Source organism: Plasmodium brasilianum, chromosome 6 (assembly GCF_023973825.1).
Source record: "Plasmodium brasilianum strain Bolivian I chromosome 6, whole genome shotgun sequence".
Lineage (NCBI taxonomy): Eukaryota > Apicomplexa > Aconoidasida > Haemosporida > Plasmodiidae > Plasmodium > Plasmodium brasilianum.
In genome coordinates this window covers 585600-605181 of record NC_090119.1, presented here as the reverse complement: position 1 = coordinate 605181, position 19582 = coordinate 585600, and the positions used below count along the sequence as shown (strand labels likewise).

General features: G+C 19.8%; 3 protein-coding genes across 3 annotated transcripts; all 3 read left to right on the top strand.

Annotated features, from left to right (window-relative positions):
- Positions 1 to 3181: 3181 nt before the first annotated feature.
- On the top strand, positions 3182 to 5976 carry MKS88_001727 (uncharacterized protein; the record flags this gene model as incomplete). Its single annotated transcript, XM_067214681.1, has 3 exons — positions 3182 to 3268; positions 3403 to 4408; positions 5807 to 5976. 3 exons carry the CDS (start codon positions 3182 to 3184, stop codon positions 5974 to 5976), a joined length of 1263 nt encoding a protein of 420 aa, XP_067074613.1.
- A 2434-nt stretch (positions 5977 to 8410) lies between these two features.
- MKS88_001726 (uncharacterized protein) lies at positions 8411 to 9458 on the top strand (the record flags this gene model as incomplete). The annotated part of the gene is made up of 2 exons (XM_067214679.1): positions 8411 to 8476; positions 8607 to 9458. 2 exons carry the CDS (start codon positions 8411 to 8413, stop codon positions 9456 to 9458), a joined length of 918 nt encoding a protein of 305 aa, XP_067074612.1.
- A 4411-nt stretch (positions 9459 to 13869) lies between these two features.
- On the top strand, positions 13870 to 15616 carry MKS88_001725 (uncharacterized protein; the record flags this gene model as incomplete). The annotated part of the gene is made up of 2 exons (XM_067214678.1): positions 13870 to 14010; positions 14216 to 15616. The coding sequence occupies 2 exons, from the start codon at positions 13870 to 13872 to the stop codon at positions 15614 to 15616; spliced, it is 1542 nt and encodes a 513-aa protein (XP_067074611.1).
- Positions 15617 to 19582: the final 3966 nt, after the last annotated feature.

Below are 19582 nucleotides of genomic sequence, written 5' to 3'. Positions count from 1 at the left end.
ATAATTATTTAATCAGTATTTTAATTTTTCCTAATTAGTAACAAGAGTTAAAATATAATATTTATTCAAATAAAACATTTAACATATTATTATTGTACAAATGTTCAATCATTTAATAGCTAAGATGTGAAATATATTTATATTTAAATTTCATATCTTAATTTTTATTTAATTTCGCACATTTTTGTTTTACAAATAAACTTTTTATAAAGTATATAACATCTTGTTACCTTTTTTTAATTTTTTCTTCTTTTTATTTTATGTTATAGAAGTACTGGGAAAAAGTGTTAAAATTTTGTTAATAACATCTTATATATATCTATTTTAAGAGAATAAAAATTTATGGATAAACAGTTCTTAATTCTTAATAACCTAATTTTAGAACACATTTGTATAACATCATATAAACACTTGAAAAATAAATAGTAGTATCTATTAATTTTCTTGCTGCTTTACACTTCATTTTAATTATACTATCTAGTTTAAACCTTGCCTTTTGTTATTCGTATTTTATAACATATATAAACTCATAAAGATTCGTAGGATCATTAAGTGTATTACATATTTACTGAATATATTATACAAATAATGTAATGGGCATAAGGAAAAATATTATTTTATAAGAACTCTATGTGAATAACCATAAAAATTATTATAATTATTTAGTTATACTAACTCTAAAATTAACATACTATAAGAATGAAATGTTCTTTCATTAATGTAATGTCATATACTTCATTAGTTAATATATTAATTTTTAATTTTATAAACTTTTTAAATATATTCACCTCAGCATTGTAACAACTATAATAATAAAAACATAAATTATTATATCTAAATTAATTTAATTTATATTTATGTTCAGGCGATGTGTTTTTTTATTTCATAAATCTTTTTTTTAAATGTTTAATTAAATTGATATCCATTTTTATATTTCAAATACATAATAAATAAAAATAAGGATTAACGTATTTAATTTTGCTTCATTTAACTTAATAATATTAAATCATCGTTTACCTTTAGAATTTATGAATGTAATAATTTCGAAATGTAATATTTAATCCACATTATGGCTTTATTATATTGAACCCTACTCTAAGATTTTATAGTTTTCGACTGATTTATGGTTTACTACTTAGAATTCAGATTATGCCTTATAGTTTATACATAACAACTTCGTATATTATTTACATAAATTTGCACTTTTAATTTCTAAACATTTTAGCATTAAATAAATTTTTATAAAAATCTTACTTGTATATGTATCAGATTTATCATTTGTAGTGGAAAACAAAATTTTAAACAAATTTAAAAATTATAATTATTTATATCATAATACTCGCAAATTTTTAAAATTCACAATAACAATGATACTAAGATATATACAATTAAGTATTCTAAATGAGATATATTTGCATTATATTTTTAAAGAGATATCACCACATTTTGTTCTAAAACATTTTTATGGTTTAAAAATACATTTATATTATTGTAACATTTACCATATAATTATAATAAATATTTATAATTAAAAAGGATAAGTCATATAATTTAAGATTCATCCATTTAACTATAGTTATTCATCCTAAACAACAACAAAAACAAAAATAATGATAAACATGAATATACATATCTAACACACAATTAAAATTGGTAGTGAATTATTATAGGAACATTAAACGAAAAAGAATAAACAATATTCATTATCGTCTCCTTGTGTGTAAAATATAAATAACGCACAATTCTATTAAAATATAATGGAAGAAATTATGGACAAAGTATATCACATGAAAAGATTAAAATTTTTTAATGGCCTTTTAATTTTTTGTAAAGCTGTTATTATTACATATAATTTTAATTAATAATTCTTTATTTTATTTCTTGGTCAATTTTTTTTTTTTTTATATAAAGCGTCAGTTACCTAATCTTTAATTCGTTCCTTATATTTAAGTTAAACAGTAATACTAAAACCCCTTCTAATCAATCTTAAATTTTTGTAACATAATATAAAATAACAAATAAGCAATCCCCAATACAATATTTGTTTTACCAACGAAATAACTAAATATAAATTCTTTATAACATTGTAAATATGTATACATGTATATATTGCATTTATTATATTACCTTTCTTTTTATATACAGTTAACACAACTTAATATTTTATATATTTACTGTATCCATATTTTTAAGAGGATTTTGTTTTTATTTTAAAAATTTTCATTTTCACTTTTTTTTTAATATTAAGTTTATCTTAATTCAATGTATTTTATAAACCCCAAATTATATATGAAATACTGTTAACCTTTTTTAAAAAAAATATAAGCTTTAACTTTATCACATATGATACAACAACAAAAAGGGAACTTTAAGTTAAAAAACAAATATGCAAATCATGTCCTAGTGGTCTTATATTTTTAACATAATATAGATATATATTTTATTTGACTTTTATATATTTATTATAAATAATATGGCTTATGAATGAAATAGAGCTTCTAAAATTATTATTATTGCCTTATTCTTTCAGTTTTTGCATCTATATATATTTTTTTTATTTTGAATAATTTTAAAAAAATATTATTTATCTTAAAACTTAAGAAATTTTTGAAAAGATTAAATAATTTTAAAGAAAAATATTTATTTTAAAATATTAATGTTTCCACATGATTTATTTATATGTATAAAATAATAAATTCGCTATTTTAATAATTTGCCCCGGACAACTTAATGTACAACATTAACTGACAATATAATATGACCGGAAATCATATATTCAATATTTATATGTATGTATGTTTTTTTTCTTTTCAACATTATTATAAACATTGTTGAATTTGAAAATGAAAAAACATAAAAACTATTTTTTTAACGTTTTGTTCTACTTTTTCAATTTAAAATTTATTTTTTATAATTGAACTATTTTAAATAGTTTTCTTATATATAAAATATTTCCTATAATGTTTTTAATGTATTTTTTTTTATGTTCTAAACCTTAAAAAACTTCATTGTAAATATATTTGAGATAGATCAATATAATAAAAATTTTGAAAATTTTGAAGTTACAAAAGAAAAAAAATTATTTAACTAAAAAACTTATGTCAAATAATTACAAATTATTCCTAATATGTAGCTAAACAATTTTTTATTAAAGTAACTATTTACCATCTTTAAAGAACCGATGGACGGAGGAAGAAATAAAATCTTTTTCATTAAAACCTTAGCTGCTTTTACGTATTTAATATGGCCTTGCATATATAAATATGAGGTAAGGAAAACTTAAAATTTTAGAATTTTTTTCATCTTATAATTTTTTTATATTTCCTTTTTAAAATGAATGTTTTATTTTTAAGTAAATAAATTTAATTTTTATAAATTGATTATATATATCTTAATTTTTAGTTCACGACTTTTTGTAAATCAATAGATAATAAAATTAGTAAAAACAAATCATTAAACGGAAGGGCAAGTAGATTATTATTTGAAAAAATAAAAGCTCACGACGAACAAGTGTATACTATTCTAAAAGATAAGATATTAGATATAAATAGAGATGCTAACAATTTTAAAGGACAATTAAAAAAAATAAAAACTGATAATAACATATTACATAAACCATATAAAAAATATACACATGATAATAATTATAAAGAACGACGAAGAGAAAGAAATTTTGATATTAACTTACTTCAAGAACCATATAAAAAATACACACATGATAATATTTTTGATGAACACATAAGAGAAAGAAATACTGATAATGATATTCTTAACGATTCATATAATAAATACACACATAATGATAGTTTTCAAAAATCATATAATTCTATAAATGCTTTTGACATTTTTAAACAAATCTACGATAAAGTTAGATATAGTCATAATTTTAAAAAATTATGTAAAAGATTAAATATTTATGATAAAATTAAAAAGACATGGAATATATACAAATTTTTACTTAATTCTGAAGAACCAAATATAGAACCTCAGTTCCATAGGAAAGATAAAAAATTAGATAATTCATCAAAAATTGATGATCACAATGATATTGATAAGGATGAGACAGCTGGTACATTAAAAAATTATAATGATGTAGATGAACGATTTCTGAAATTAAACAAACAAATGATTATTGCCATTAAATTCTTTAATTCATATATAAAACCAGTTTTAAAGTTTATACTTAAGTATATAAAGAAATATGATCGAATGTATGAAAAAGCAGTTATAAAGGTATTTACAAAATATCATATAACTCGTAGTGATAATGAAGGTATCATTTTAAAAAAAATAAAGAGTCATCTTATGGTAGTTTATCCAATTATATCATATAGTTTGTATACCATAGTGCTTCATTTACTCGATTACGATAGTTTTACTGTTGGTAGCACAGGAGCAATGCTTGCAGGTATTACAGTATACGTATTATATAAAAATATAAAATACTATAATATATGCAAAAATTACGGAACATACGAGGAAGTGATAACTTCATTAGGTTATCCCCTAACAACCAAAAAAAAAAAAAGGCATTTTTGGAATTTTTTTATTTGAAAATTCAATAATTTGTATATACCTAAAATTTCATGTATATTCATATGTGTACATTAACATCTAACATGTTCACAATATGTGAATTATATGCATTTTAATGTTTTATCAAAAAGAATATGTTTAATATGATATCAGATTATCCCTAGTATTTGTTCATTCTTGGGATTTTAACTTCTTATTTAAATAATTAATTTTGCACATTTTTTACGTTAAAATATACCAATTTAAATATATTTTTTTCTTTTTTTGTTTATATATATTATGGATATTATAACCATTTTTTTTTTTGTATTTTATTATTAATTTATGAAAATATTATTTTGTCTATTTATTCTACTAGAGTTTTTTTTTGTATATGACTTATAATATTTTAATTAAATATTATATACATAAATTTTTAATTACATTATTTTAATAAATAGTACAAATATTTGTTTTATGTAAATACTTAGATATATATTTCATATATATGATACATTATTTAAAACAATGCTTAACAAAACAAAAAACCTATTCATAAAGCTATTTTAATTATATATTAAAATATTTTTTTTAACACTTCTTAGTTAATAGAAATATCATAAACAAGAACAAAAGTTTACGTTATTATACGTATTTCCAGATACTCGAGAAATTAATTATATTATACCTAATTACTTATATGATGTTATATTAAATAATATCGTTATTTCATGTTCATTTATTAAACATCTATATTTACGATGCACCATACTTTATTTTTCCCTTTATTATTTTGTCATTTTAGTGTAAAAAATTTCAGTCTATTTTATTAAATTTAATTTCCTATGCTTTTACTATTTCTTTTCATTTATGTATTACACAATACTAATGCGAATGTGTCTTAATTAGTACATTATATGTGTATTTTTCATATCATATAAATATATATATATTTTTTTTTTTCTTGTTCAAATTACGCAACCATACATATATGTTCCTACGGAAAATTTACATCAAATTTATATATTAAAATATTCACTAAATATATTAAACGGTATGAAATACTTGAATAGCTAATGAATATTTTAAGAAATTCACTACCTAGGTAATATAATGTACACATTAATAAATATTTTTATATTTATAATAGTTTTTACTAGATGGTAATTCTTTTGTATACACTTCATGATGTTACACATGCAAAAGATTAGTAGTGAATAATTTTTATTATATATAATAATAGAAAAGTTAATGCATAATATTTATTCATATAAATCTACTTTATTAACAGATCACCCTATTTGTTTTACTAAACATGTAGCTGATGCAATGTTTTTGTATGCTTTTGAAGCACTAAATTTAACTATATCTGAGTTAGTACATAAAAGTAGAACATGTAATTTCATAAATAAACTAACCACTGGAAGTCAGGTCATTCAGAAGTTAAACATAATGTTTTAAATATTTTTAGAATGCAAACGACTGATTTATTCAATGTACTTATAAGATTGTAACAATATATTGAGTCTGTTTTGGGGAAATTTATTTCATAATCTTATTACTATGAAGAATAAATGGTACTACTGACAATTATAACATTAAGTATAAGACAACAATAAGCATATATGTGAGAATAATTTATAAAAATACTTGAAATATATACATTCTTTGTTTTGTGTTCTTAATAATTTTGTCTTTTTTTTTTTATTTTTTAAGTTATGATAACAGTTATATCTCATTAAAATAATAAAATGCACGTATTTACGACTAATGCCTAATTATTTATAATATTGAATAACATATATTTTACATATTTATAATTTTTAGAGTATTCTTATTAATATTGTAAACTACGCATAATAATTATTAAAGTATCTATTAAAAAATTATCATACCCATATTACAATATATAATTTAGAAAACAACATTAAAAATACGCATATTTCATATATTAATTTAAATAAACAATATATTTAAAAGAGTAGTCATGAAATCAGAATAATTAAATTAAAGAAAAAAAAAAAATTTCACATTTAATTTGTAAAATAATACATTAATACTATTTCTCCAACATTTTTTTTTTTTTTTGTTATATAGGTATTTCCTAAAAGATATATGTAATTAATATTTTTATAAGGGAATTAAAATACACTTATAATTATTGATAAAAACACTTAAAGTAAGTATAAAATTAGATATTTATAAATTTATATGAATTTTATAATATATTTTTTTCCTGAATAAATTATTAGAAGTATAACAAGTGCAAATACATAAAATTGTTAGTAACACCTTCGTTAATTAAAAAGAAACAGTAAAGAATATATTACCTACGGTTTGAAAAATATATTTATGCTTATGTCACTGTTGTTTAATTATTTTTCTAAAAATTCATTTAGTTTTATCCTCTCATTATTGAAAATTGTTATAATTATTATATGCGAATTATCTCAAGTATTTTGTATATTTCTTAATAGTTTTCTGAATTAATATGAAAGTAGACAAAAAGAAAATATTAAACTTAAAAATCACAATAAAAAGTACTTACAATAATAAAAGAAAATGAGTTAAGCACAAATAAAGACTAATGATGAAAAACGTTGAATAAATTTAATATTTATAAAAAACAACGTTTAAGCTGTAAGGAGAATAGTACATAATTATGCATCTTGCGGTGAAAAAAATAAAAAAGTATTTATATATATATTTATATTTGGCCTTACTCTATTTTTCTTATTTTTAATATTTATTTTTTTTTTTTTTCATGTATTTATTAACTTAACCATATTTATGAATTTCGAAAAAAAAAAGAATACCAATGGGAATTAAACGATAATATAATATTTTCAAATTTAATGCTTTTATATTTTTTCCCAGAATATTATTTAATTGAATTAAGGATCTTAAATATAAATAATTTAGTACACTTATAATGAACTTTAAAAATAATTTTGCTGCTGAGTTATAAAAAAAAAACAAAGTCTATTTTATATTCTACATAAAACTACTGTAACAATAAATATGTTGTCCTTTAAAATAATTTATTATATTATATTATATTTAATGATCAATTTGTTTTATTTTATGCAAAAAAAAAAAATACATTATATGTAAAAATATATATACATTATATTATTATATAATATTCATTTTAATGTATATTGTAATACATAAAATTATTGACTTATTTCCTTAATAATATTATTTTTTTCATTTTTTCCAGTATTATTTTTCTAAATAATTTTAAGAAATTTTATATATATTAATAATACTGTAATTTTTCAAAAGTTAACGTTAATTTTTAATTCAATTAGTGATTTATAAAATAATAAATTCCATGGTTTCAATATTTACATGTAAAAATTATACATTATTTATGGTATATCAATTTAATTCGCTAATACATCCAAATAAATAAAAGAAACACATTTATGTACATATATAATATATATATATATATATATATATAATATATATATATATATATATGTATATATATATGTATTATATACTTATTGGACATAGTTTACATAGAGCATCATTTTTATTTTTATAAAATTATTTAGTTTTCTAGATAATTTTACATCTTTAATATTTATAAAACTTGGCATATTTAAAGTTATTTTGATTAATTCTTTTTTTGTTAATCAAGTACTAAAATATTTTTATTTTTTTATGTATTCTTTTATTTTATAATATAATATTATTCAAATGGCAAAATATTTTAAATATAATAAAAATACAAAGGCTTAAAATATATATATATTTAAATATATGTACATAAAGGAACTTTATTAATGCATAATACAAAGAAAAACTTTTAGATACATTTTATCTTATATATAACAGTGATTTAGCAACATTAAATAAATTCTATTTAGAAGTAAAAACTAAAATGTTCTTTTCAGTTAAAATTTTTGTGTTTACCCTTTTAATATGGACTTGGGAATACTCAAATAAGGTAAGATAAAGATTAGATATAAATTTTTTCTGTACCACATTATTTTGTCATATATTCTCTTTATAATGGACTTCAAGTTTATAGAACATATATTTTTTTTTTTTTTTTGAATATTTATCTTAATTTTTAGTCAACTAACTTTGGTAAAACGTGTGATAACAAAATTAGAAATAACAATGCATTACATTTAAGATTAAGCAGATTATTAAAAGATGAAGCAGAAGAAGCTGTGTTATTATATAAATCTTTAAAAGACTCAACAACAAATGTACTAGATGCAGATGATTATACCTTCAAAAAACGAATAAATACTTCAAAACATTATGATAACTCTGAAAAATCAACATACCCATTCAAATTCAGTGATAAACGTAAAAAACATAATGAGTTCAAAGTTGGAAAACATTCTGAAAAACAATCCAATGAATTAAAATTTAACGGTAATTTAAAAAAATCAGCAGATATAACAGAATACGATATTGACATTGGAGCATTCCCTGATATAGTAGAATGTTATAATTACTATAAAATGGGAAATATAGACACAAGTCGAATGCGCTTTGAAATGATGAAATATAATATTAAAGAAAAAGAACATTCTAGGCCAAGGTTAATTAATATTTTTAAAAAATTAGATAGACATATTGAATTGGGGATGTTGCGATTAATGAAATCAGAATATATTATTTGCGACGATGACATAATTAAGGGAAAAAGTATATTCGGAAAAATATTATATTATATGAAAAAATATAGAATAATATCTCCACCACTTATCATCGTATTAGCTGTAATTATGCTTCTTATATTAAGTGTAGATGATAAAATTATTGTTGCCCTTGCTTGTGTTGGTATTGCAGTGGTAATTTACTACATAATTAAACTTCGGAAATGCCAAAAAATAATTAGATTGTTTAAACAAATTAGAACCGATAATAAACATATGAAAAAATACCGCGATCCAAATAAAAGAAATTTATAAATCATTATATTTTTTATAATAATTTAAAAAAATATATGTTAAATATTCAGAAAAAAAAAAAAAAGATGTGATTATAATATTTTTATAGTAACTGAGTTAATCTATTTTTCTTTTCTTTTTTTTCTTAAAAAATACTTATATTGGTTAGATTTTTCTATTTCCCCTAATATAAATAAGCTACATATGTTTTAACAAATTGTTTAGATTATCAATTTTTTATAAATTTTAAAACTAAATGGTACTTTCTGGATCATTCCTTATTTTATTATTTTTTTTTTTTTTTGTATATTTTCTTGATATCTACATTAATATTTACTTCATTTAATTAAAATTAGAAAGTATGACAGCATATAATTATGCTAAATAATTTGTTTGGCTTTCAAAAAATAGAAAGTAATTTTTAAATTATACTTTAAAAATATATTTCAACTATTAACATATTTATTAATGTTTGTTTTAATCACAATTAAATTTTTTTAGTTCACAATTATTTAACCAACGTTACGGGTATTCTTTTGTGTTCTTATAATTATATCTACAGCATAACTTATCTATTTGTGACAAATTAAATTGATATCTCATTGTAATTGTCATTTGTTTCATTTCTCTATTTTTAATACAACCTACATTTTCATAAATCCCCTTCATGCATTTTCACTTCATTTCTAGAATTCGCTTCTTCAGAGATAACACATGTACTTACACTATAGTGTTTAATATCTATATTTCTCTATTTATGGTATGCACACATTTTATAATATAATTTCACCTTTATATGTTTTATTATTTTTTTATTCATTTTTTATATTTATATTATATTAGTTCTATTCATAATTTTATTTTTTTATTAATATTTATAAAGGTCTAACTATTATTCAGAGAATTCATCATACGATGAATATAATATGTACTAGTGTTCATCCTACGCCTGCCTATTATTCAAAATTAAGTCTATAAAATAAAAAAAAAAAAAGCTTTTTTAATTTTCTTCCCTTTTCCTGTATACATAATATTTTGCAGTTTTTCTATATTTCTTGGTGAATTAACAACTATGGTGAAAGCATACCTTAAAAAAAAAAAAAATGAAGAAAATAGTGTAAGAAATATAATCACAGTAATAAAATTTTAATGAAAAGACCCTTTTACAAATTGTTATATAATATTCATATATTTATATGAAATATTTATTTTTCTTTATATAAAAAGAATCAAATGAAAGAAAGAAAAAGAAAAAAAAAACCTTATATAAACCAGATAAAAAATTTTGAAATATATTGACAAAACTCAGTTGTTATTTCAATTTTCACATGTCACTGCTATTATGTTATGATTTTCCAATTATCAACAGTATGGTAGAAACATTTTAATACACACTAGAATATACACAAAAAAAAATTTGCAGAATACAAAATTGTAATTGCATTTCAATACGTATATCCATTGTTACAAGATATCTGAAGGAATATTCCTTCCACACGTTTCAAAGTACGATTTCATTAAAAAAATGTGGAACTAAATGTTGTATTTATAATGTTAATAGACATGTACTGTACAGTTCAAACAAATGAACAGCATTTTCAATTCTTAAAATTAGAATAGTTTGAACGTTTGATTTTATCATATTCATGCTTCAAAATGTTTAACGGAAATTTTAATTTTCAAACAGATTATCCAAATTATTCACTCATAATTACGCTATCCATTAACAAAATTAGTTTTCTGTATTTAATATTTTCATGTTGTGTTTATAATTAAATATATAACTTATATATATATATTATACATCAGTTATATTGGGTTCTCCTAATGTATGTACTTTTTATTATAGTTATGCACAATTGATTTGCTAAGATATATATATTAAAAAAAAAGTAATTAACAAAAAAAAATGTTAATTCCACAAAAAAATGTATACTACACAAAAAAAAAAAGCAAAAAAATGTAATTCATAAAAAGATTGTTTATATATGTACTCCATAATTTAATTTTTAATTGCTCTTATTTTAATAATTTATAGCTATATATATTCCATTTTTCTTGTCATGTGTACACAAATGAATAACCATTATTTAATAGTTTTTTTTTTTTTTTTTTTTGCAGATAAAGGTACACAATATATAAATTATATTTTTATTAAGGCTTTTATTTATATTTATATCTTCAATAAAAGAAAAAGTTCATCTCATATAAGGTAAGAAAAAATTTGAAATATATATACCATTTATAATTCTTTTGTAAAAATGAATATATAAAAACTGTTAGCGTATTTAATGTTATCTGTATGTTAAAACACCTTGAAGTAAATTTGAGTTCTTTATTTTATTTTATAAATTTTTTCTTAAAAAATTCTTGCATTATATTTTACCACATCTTTCGTAGAATCCTAAGCATTTCTTTTTTAATTTTCATTTATCCTTTGAATTTTTTTCCCTTTGATATTTTACTAAAATGATGTACACATATCTTCCAAAGTATATTAATAAAGCAATCAATAATAAATTTATCTAACTTTTCTACGTTTTATAATTTTTTTACATTTTAGAATTATTCAAAATTGGCTAAAACAGCAAAATAATATAAATGTTTAAAATATTTTAAAGCATTTGTTACACCGTAGGAATCCTTTGCATTCTCAGCTATATCATGATCATAATATCCTTTTACCTACTCACTTTCTAATGTGTAGTACTTTGAAATACATTCTAATGATCTGACCATTCATATATCTAATGTTTTATTAAGGTTATAATTTTTATATGAGCATTTTCATATATATTCTATAAATTGTTAAAATAATAAAACATCTCAGAGGAACTAATAATTTTATATTAATCACATAATAATAAAAAATATTTAGAGCATTCAAAATTAAAGTCTCATACAAATTATTTTTTTCTTTTTTTATCCCCATCTAACAGAATTAGAACAAGTTCGAATAGAAATTAAAAGAACGAACGTATCTTAATAAAAAAGTAAAAAACATCTTTTTTTATTGTTGTGCTATATTTATTTTAAGATTATTTAAATCTTGAGTAAATATTTTGACCAAATTTACCTTTTTTTATAAAAGAAATTTATGAATAATGATTTTCGGGTAACAGTCCACAATAAGAGTTCCATATTTGCATTAAAAAATAAACAAACTTTCAAAACAAAATAATGAATATGATTGGGCAATAGTTAAAACTATATAAATAAATGAGAAAAAAAAGAAAATTGAAAAATTTTATATTATAATTTATATTAAAAAGCAAAAATATAAAACAATAGTAGAATGCGTAATATATTACGATTTAGTGTAATAATTGGCATTTCTTTTTTTATTCCTTATATAAAATAAAAAATAAAAAAGGATTTAAAACTAATTGTTCTTTTTTGAATGTTTATAATAATATGGCAATTATATATTACAGCAATGTAATGAAACACATAGAATTTCAGAACGAAATTAGAACAAAAAATAACTTGTTACAAAAGTGTCAATAAAATTACAGAACTTTTATGTACTTATAAAAATAAATAATTGTTTTATGTATATTTAAATATATGTCAAAAATAATAAAAGATGAATTGGACAAGAAACAGAAAATTAATAACATGTATAGAAAGAAACTATATATATATTATTATATATAATAAAAAGAGCCATTAGCTATATAATTTGTAATAATTTATACTATACGTATAATTGTATATTCAAATTTTATTAGTATCAAAAGAATTATGTACATATAGTAGTACATTATGATGAGATAAGTAATTACAATAAAATAATTTAAATATTATTTTTTCTTTTTATTAAATTTTCTCCTGTAATTTTTTGCTTTTATTATAAAGGTACAATGAATTTTGTTTTTTTTTAAATAATAAATAAACCTTTAAACCAATACTGAAAGTGTACTGTAAATAAAAAAAAAGAAAGTCTTCATTTTTTTTAGAAGATATGTATAATATTATGATATAAAATAATATTATTAAAATTGTATTTTAAACTGGTTCTTGATAAAAAGTGTTTCGGTTATTAATATATCATAGCAACCTTTATTTAAACTAATGCATTAAAAAAAAAAAAAAAAAAAAAGTTAAAAATATTTTTTTAATAATTTTCTTTATATTACAATGAACGGCTGCAGCCGAACTACAAATTTTTATTTGAAAATGTTTATATAACTAAAATCATGTTTTGTTTCTAATAAATGAAACATATGCAACTTGTAAACTTTTAATAAACCAGTTAAATAATCAATTTACATGTAATTTGAATTAAACGAATAAATAAATAAATAAATATATATATATATATATATATATACTAGTTTTATAATATGTTAATTTGATATATAAAAGAGTAATTAATTTTTATAACCTTTTACTGAAATTTGTTCTGTTATAAAATAAAAAAGAATTAAATATGGAAGACTGTTATGCACAAGGTGTTTTATCATCAAGAACTTCCTTAGTTACCTTTCGGAAGAATGGTAATCACGGGCATATAACAAATTCTTTGGAAGGGATAGGAGAAAAATCTAACAAAAAAAGAAGAAGATATTTTGTAATTTCCAGATGCATTCATATATTGTTACTTTCTATGTTATTTCTTTTGTTACAAGTAATACCAAATGTAAAATTAGATATACATGCATTATTTCTTTTCATTTGTTGTTTCTATTTTTTTTTTTTTTATTTCCCTTTTTTTAAATGAAGTTTTGCTATATATTAACTATATTTTTAAAACTTATAATTAATGCTTCTTATAGAACGTGCACATGCGTGAAGAATCCGTAATCTTAAAATTACAAAAAAGTAATAAATGCTCAAGAAAACTAAATGAATCATTTTCTAGAAATAATGAAAATAATTGTAGAGGATATAATACTAGAACTTATAATTATTCATGTAAAAACTTAGAATCAAGAAATTATAATAATAGTTATGAACAAGGTCTAATGAACGCTTTTCAAAGAACAAATAATCCTGATGAGAGTTTATGTATGGATAATAATAAAAAACAAAATTCTCGTAGTGATATATCTAATACATATAATAATTTGAATGAAAATGTGCATGGTGGTAACAATGGTACATATAATAATTGGAAGGAAAATGTGCATGGTGGTAACAATGGTACATATAATAATTGGAAGGAAAATGTGCATGGTGGTAACAATGGTACATATAATAATTTGAATGAAAATGTGCATGGTGGTAACAATGGTACATATAATAATTTGAATGAAAATGTGCGTGGTGGTAACAATGGTACCTATAATAATTTGAATGAAAATGTGCATGGCGGTAACAATGGTACATATAATAATTTGAATGAAAATGTGCGTGGTGGTAACAATAGTACCTATAATAATTTGAATGAAAATGTGTATGGTGGTAACAATGGTACATATAATAATTTGAATGAAAATGTGTATGGTGGTAACAATGGTACATATAATAATTGGAATGAAAATGTGTATGGTGGTAACAATGGTACATATAATAATTTGAATGAAAATGTGTATGGTGGTAACAATGGTACATATAATAATCAAGATGAAATTACGTATTATTATAATTACTATAATAATAGAAATAATAATCCAAAAAATAAATTTTATACATATGGATCCGATAAATATAAAGATATGAAAATTTCCCGTGATATGCATAGCACACATCAAATGGGAGTAGATATATATGATGAAGAAAATCGACATGATGATTCAGATTCAGAATCTGAAGAATTATCCGAAAAGGATAAACTCAGAAAACGCATAAATAATTTAGGCAGAAAGGTAAATTTGGTAGATATGCTTGAAATATTTAACGCTTTAAAGAGTATATATAGAAAAAAAATAAGCATAATTCAAGATAGTATGGTTAAGAATTCTGATAAATTAGGAAAAAAACATAATATACCAAATATGTATGTAACTAGTCATAGCTTGGCAGCCCAAAAAATCCTTATGCAGGATGTTTTAGATTTTGAAAGGAAATTACGTAAAAGTTTGTATCGTTATATTAATATGGGAAGTGGGTCACGGGACGAGTTTACGAGTTTTATAAAAGAAGCTGAAAGTATATGGATTAAATTTATTAAAAGTTCGAATAGTAAATGGAAATATAACCTTTATATGCGAATTAAAAGATATGCCAACAAATAAAAATGTATCACAAATTCGGAAAAATAAGCACATGCATATATATATATATTTTTATATTTTGTAATAAGAGCAAGGCCATATATATATATTTATATTTTAGTTATAGACTTTTGTACTAAATTTCTGGGCATTTAATTAATATATAATATAATAAAATAACTTATTTCAATATTTTCATATGTATAAATAAGTGTGAAATCCATAATTGTAATAAATATAGTATATTGCACTCTAAAGCAGGGCATAATTATTCGAAAAATATTCTTCAAATGTAAAAAGTCTATCGTATATATAATTATAACTAAAAATTAAAATACGATATAATATGTTTTTTATATTTTTTTTTTATTTTAATTTCTATGAAATTCCAAGCGTGAAACAATAAATAAGAAAAAATATTTGTTTTACAACTTTATTGTTTACTTTCAATATTAATCAAAAATGATTAAATTGTTTTACGTACATTTACTAAATATATTCATACTAAGGAAATATATATATTTAATTTAGTATACTTTTCCTTTTAAAGGCTTTTTTCACAAATTGTTTTATTTGTTTTTACTTTTAGCTAGAGTAATCTATTTGTGTGACTAACAGGTTTAATATTCATTATATTAGTTGCTATATAAAATATTTACATTATGTACATGCTTTTTATACTACTATCAATGCAGCAAATTTAACTATAAGATATTATTTAGAATTTATTCGTAGAAAAGTCAAAAAAAAAATAAAACCATAATGTTTTTTACTAAACGAAAAATAATATATATATTATATATGTACGACAATTGTTACTGTTACATATTATGGAATGTTTTGGGGCCATTTAATTGTACCGATAAGGTGCATTTCAAATAATTCGATTCATATAATAAAAACATCTCAGTATATTATTACACTTCCCTTTTTTCTGAACAAAAGTTATTGCACAATGTATAACATTAAATAACTTATAAATTTATATAACATTACAAAACATAAATTAATGCGGGTTTTTATTTTATGTGTAACAAAAGTAACATATATTATTAAATAAATTATTCATAAAATTAGCGGCTTTACGTTTTAGTTTTAAACAAAAATTTCACATATTTTTCTTTAATCTCAATATTAATAAAAGTTTTCATCCATAAACGCCAGTGTCGTTAAATTTAGAAAAAAAATATAAAAATAATTCATAATAGGGAAGTATTTGAAACAAATAAATATACAATGGGACGACAAATGATAAAATATATTTCTACATTAACACACTTTTAATAAATGCAAAAGAGAATATTCTTTTTTATTTCTTTTCTTTTCCCTTTAATTTTAAATATCTTAAAAATATAACTAATAAGCATCTTTTTAAAAGCTGAGAACATAAGGGAAAAATAAAAATATATGGAATACTGAATACTTTGACCATTAATAAACAAAATAAAATAATTTGTCTAACACTTGGGATTTTATAAAAAACAAAAAATATATAATATATATATATGTGTCGTCATTTTCGTCTATTATCCTAACATCTCAATAAACTCTACTGTTAATATAGTTAATTTTTTTCAATGAAAATTGATGAATACTTTTTTATACCGTGATACAGGTACCATATTTATTGAAATAAGCTAATAAAATAACTATTTTGTAGTATTGCATTTTATATATTTAACTGTAGGATTATTTATTTGTAGCCATTACATTTTAACATACTAATATCAATTTTTTCTTTTTAATTTGTAATAGGCATAAAATCTAGAAAAATTCTTAAATTTACCAATACTCTTGCTTTGCCATTTATTTGTATCAAAACTTAATGTATTTTTGTGAATATAATAATTTTCAGCAACCAAACTATTAGTCTTATGTTAAACAGCGATAATTTAATTTCTGCATTTTTACTTGCAAAACTAAATCAAATTGTCATATAGTTTATTTAAACATTTTTTTAATAATATTAAATATATAATATTTTATTTCTTAATATTTTTATAGTTATTATGCTTCATGTTATCACCAAATGATGAACATTAAAAATACTCTCATCTTCATTTTTGTTATATCATACCACATAAAAGCAAAGGAAAGATATACGATTATTATAAATATGATATTATCACAAATTCACGTGGTAATTTATTGTACTACCATATATTTTGGTACCATTCTAATTACAGTAATATATTATATTCATTTTTTGTACACATTACTAAAAATGTTTATTCAATATATATATAAATAATTCAGTACTAATCTTCTTTTTTTTCTTTCTTAACCTTTATTAAAGAATAATATAAAACAAATTTCTGTAAATAATATAATAAGAAGTAAAAAAATTATGTGTAATAAAATCCAAAATATAATTCCTATAATAAAATACGTCCTGCTGCTTATGCAGTGTAGAACTCTGCAGTAATCTACTTAATTCTTAATAACATATATTACTTAATAAACTTAAAAAAAATATATATAAATCATTATCATGTCTGAGAAATAATTTTCTTTATTTTATGTTTTCAAGAACTTAAACAATTCGTTCATCTTTTATACTTATTAATATATATTTCCCTCAAATAATAATTTAATTAAGCTTATTAAAATATATATACTATTTAAAAAATGTACAATCTTTTGACTATTTTTTTTTTTATAAAAAATTTGCATATATATATAAAAAAAATTTACTTCTAAATATATATATGCATACAAATATTTTTCTTTTTTCTTTTGGTAATTCTTTTCTGTGCAAAAAAAAAAAAAAAAGAAAACACATAAAAGATTTTGTTCTTGATTTTTTATCTGATTATATATAATTAAAAACTTTATTGTAAAAATGAAGTTTTATTATTAATAATAAAAATCTAAAAATATAATTATTCAATTTTAGTTTTAAATATTCATAATATGATGAAGTCTAATCATAATAATTATTATAGTTAATAAAATGTTATTCAAAGATGCATTTATATATTTTTGGTGAATATTTTAATTATTATATTAATCAAAAAAAAATAATAAAATCATAATAATATATTAATTTAATGATAACTCCGTATTAATGTAATATCTTTCACTATCAAATTATTTTAAATTCTTTAACTAATTTTTATAATATATACATACATTTTTTTAATTATACACCTTTTTCTTATATATCATGTGAATTTTTTTTTTTCTTAATCATTTTTTCCTATAGTTCTTATTTCATAAACTTATTTCCAAATATAACTTGTACAAGTACAACAATAATCACAAGTAACAATACTTTTTTTTTATTATATTTATTTATTTTGCTCTTCTTTTAAAAAACAATATTATAAGAAGATTTTGTTCTTTGGTATTTCAAAACAATTAAGTCAAAGCATGAAACACAAGAGTTACAAAATGTGGGTATATAATAAAAAATATTTTCCCTTATTAATAACCTTATTTTTTTTTTATAATAATATTAATACAATATAATAAAAATATCTGAAAAGAGACCTTTTAACATATAATTTGATATTTTTAACATTTACATTATTATACTAATTTAGCCAAAATATAAGGGTTGTAATATTATATTTCATAAAATCCCTTCACCTTTTTATTTTTATTTTATAAACACGAGGAATATTTTTTATAAAAAATAAAAAAAAAAACATAAACAGAAACAGAAACAGAAACAAAAAGGGAATAAATAAATAAACCAATTGATAAAGAAAACGAATGTAATATTCAAATAGAACATTAATAATATATCCTATGAACAAATTAAATGAATTTTATGTGCACTGTTACTCAGTTAAATATAAAATTACATTTTTATAAAAAGAAAATAAAACATTTTCATGTAAGCAACAGTGTCTAAGAAAGTTTGTCTTTATTGGGGGAAAAAAAAAGGAAAATATTCTAAAATGAAAATTTCTTAGGATATTGATAATATTTTATAATATAATAATTATATATATATGATTTTTTTAACATATGTTTATATCA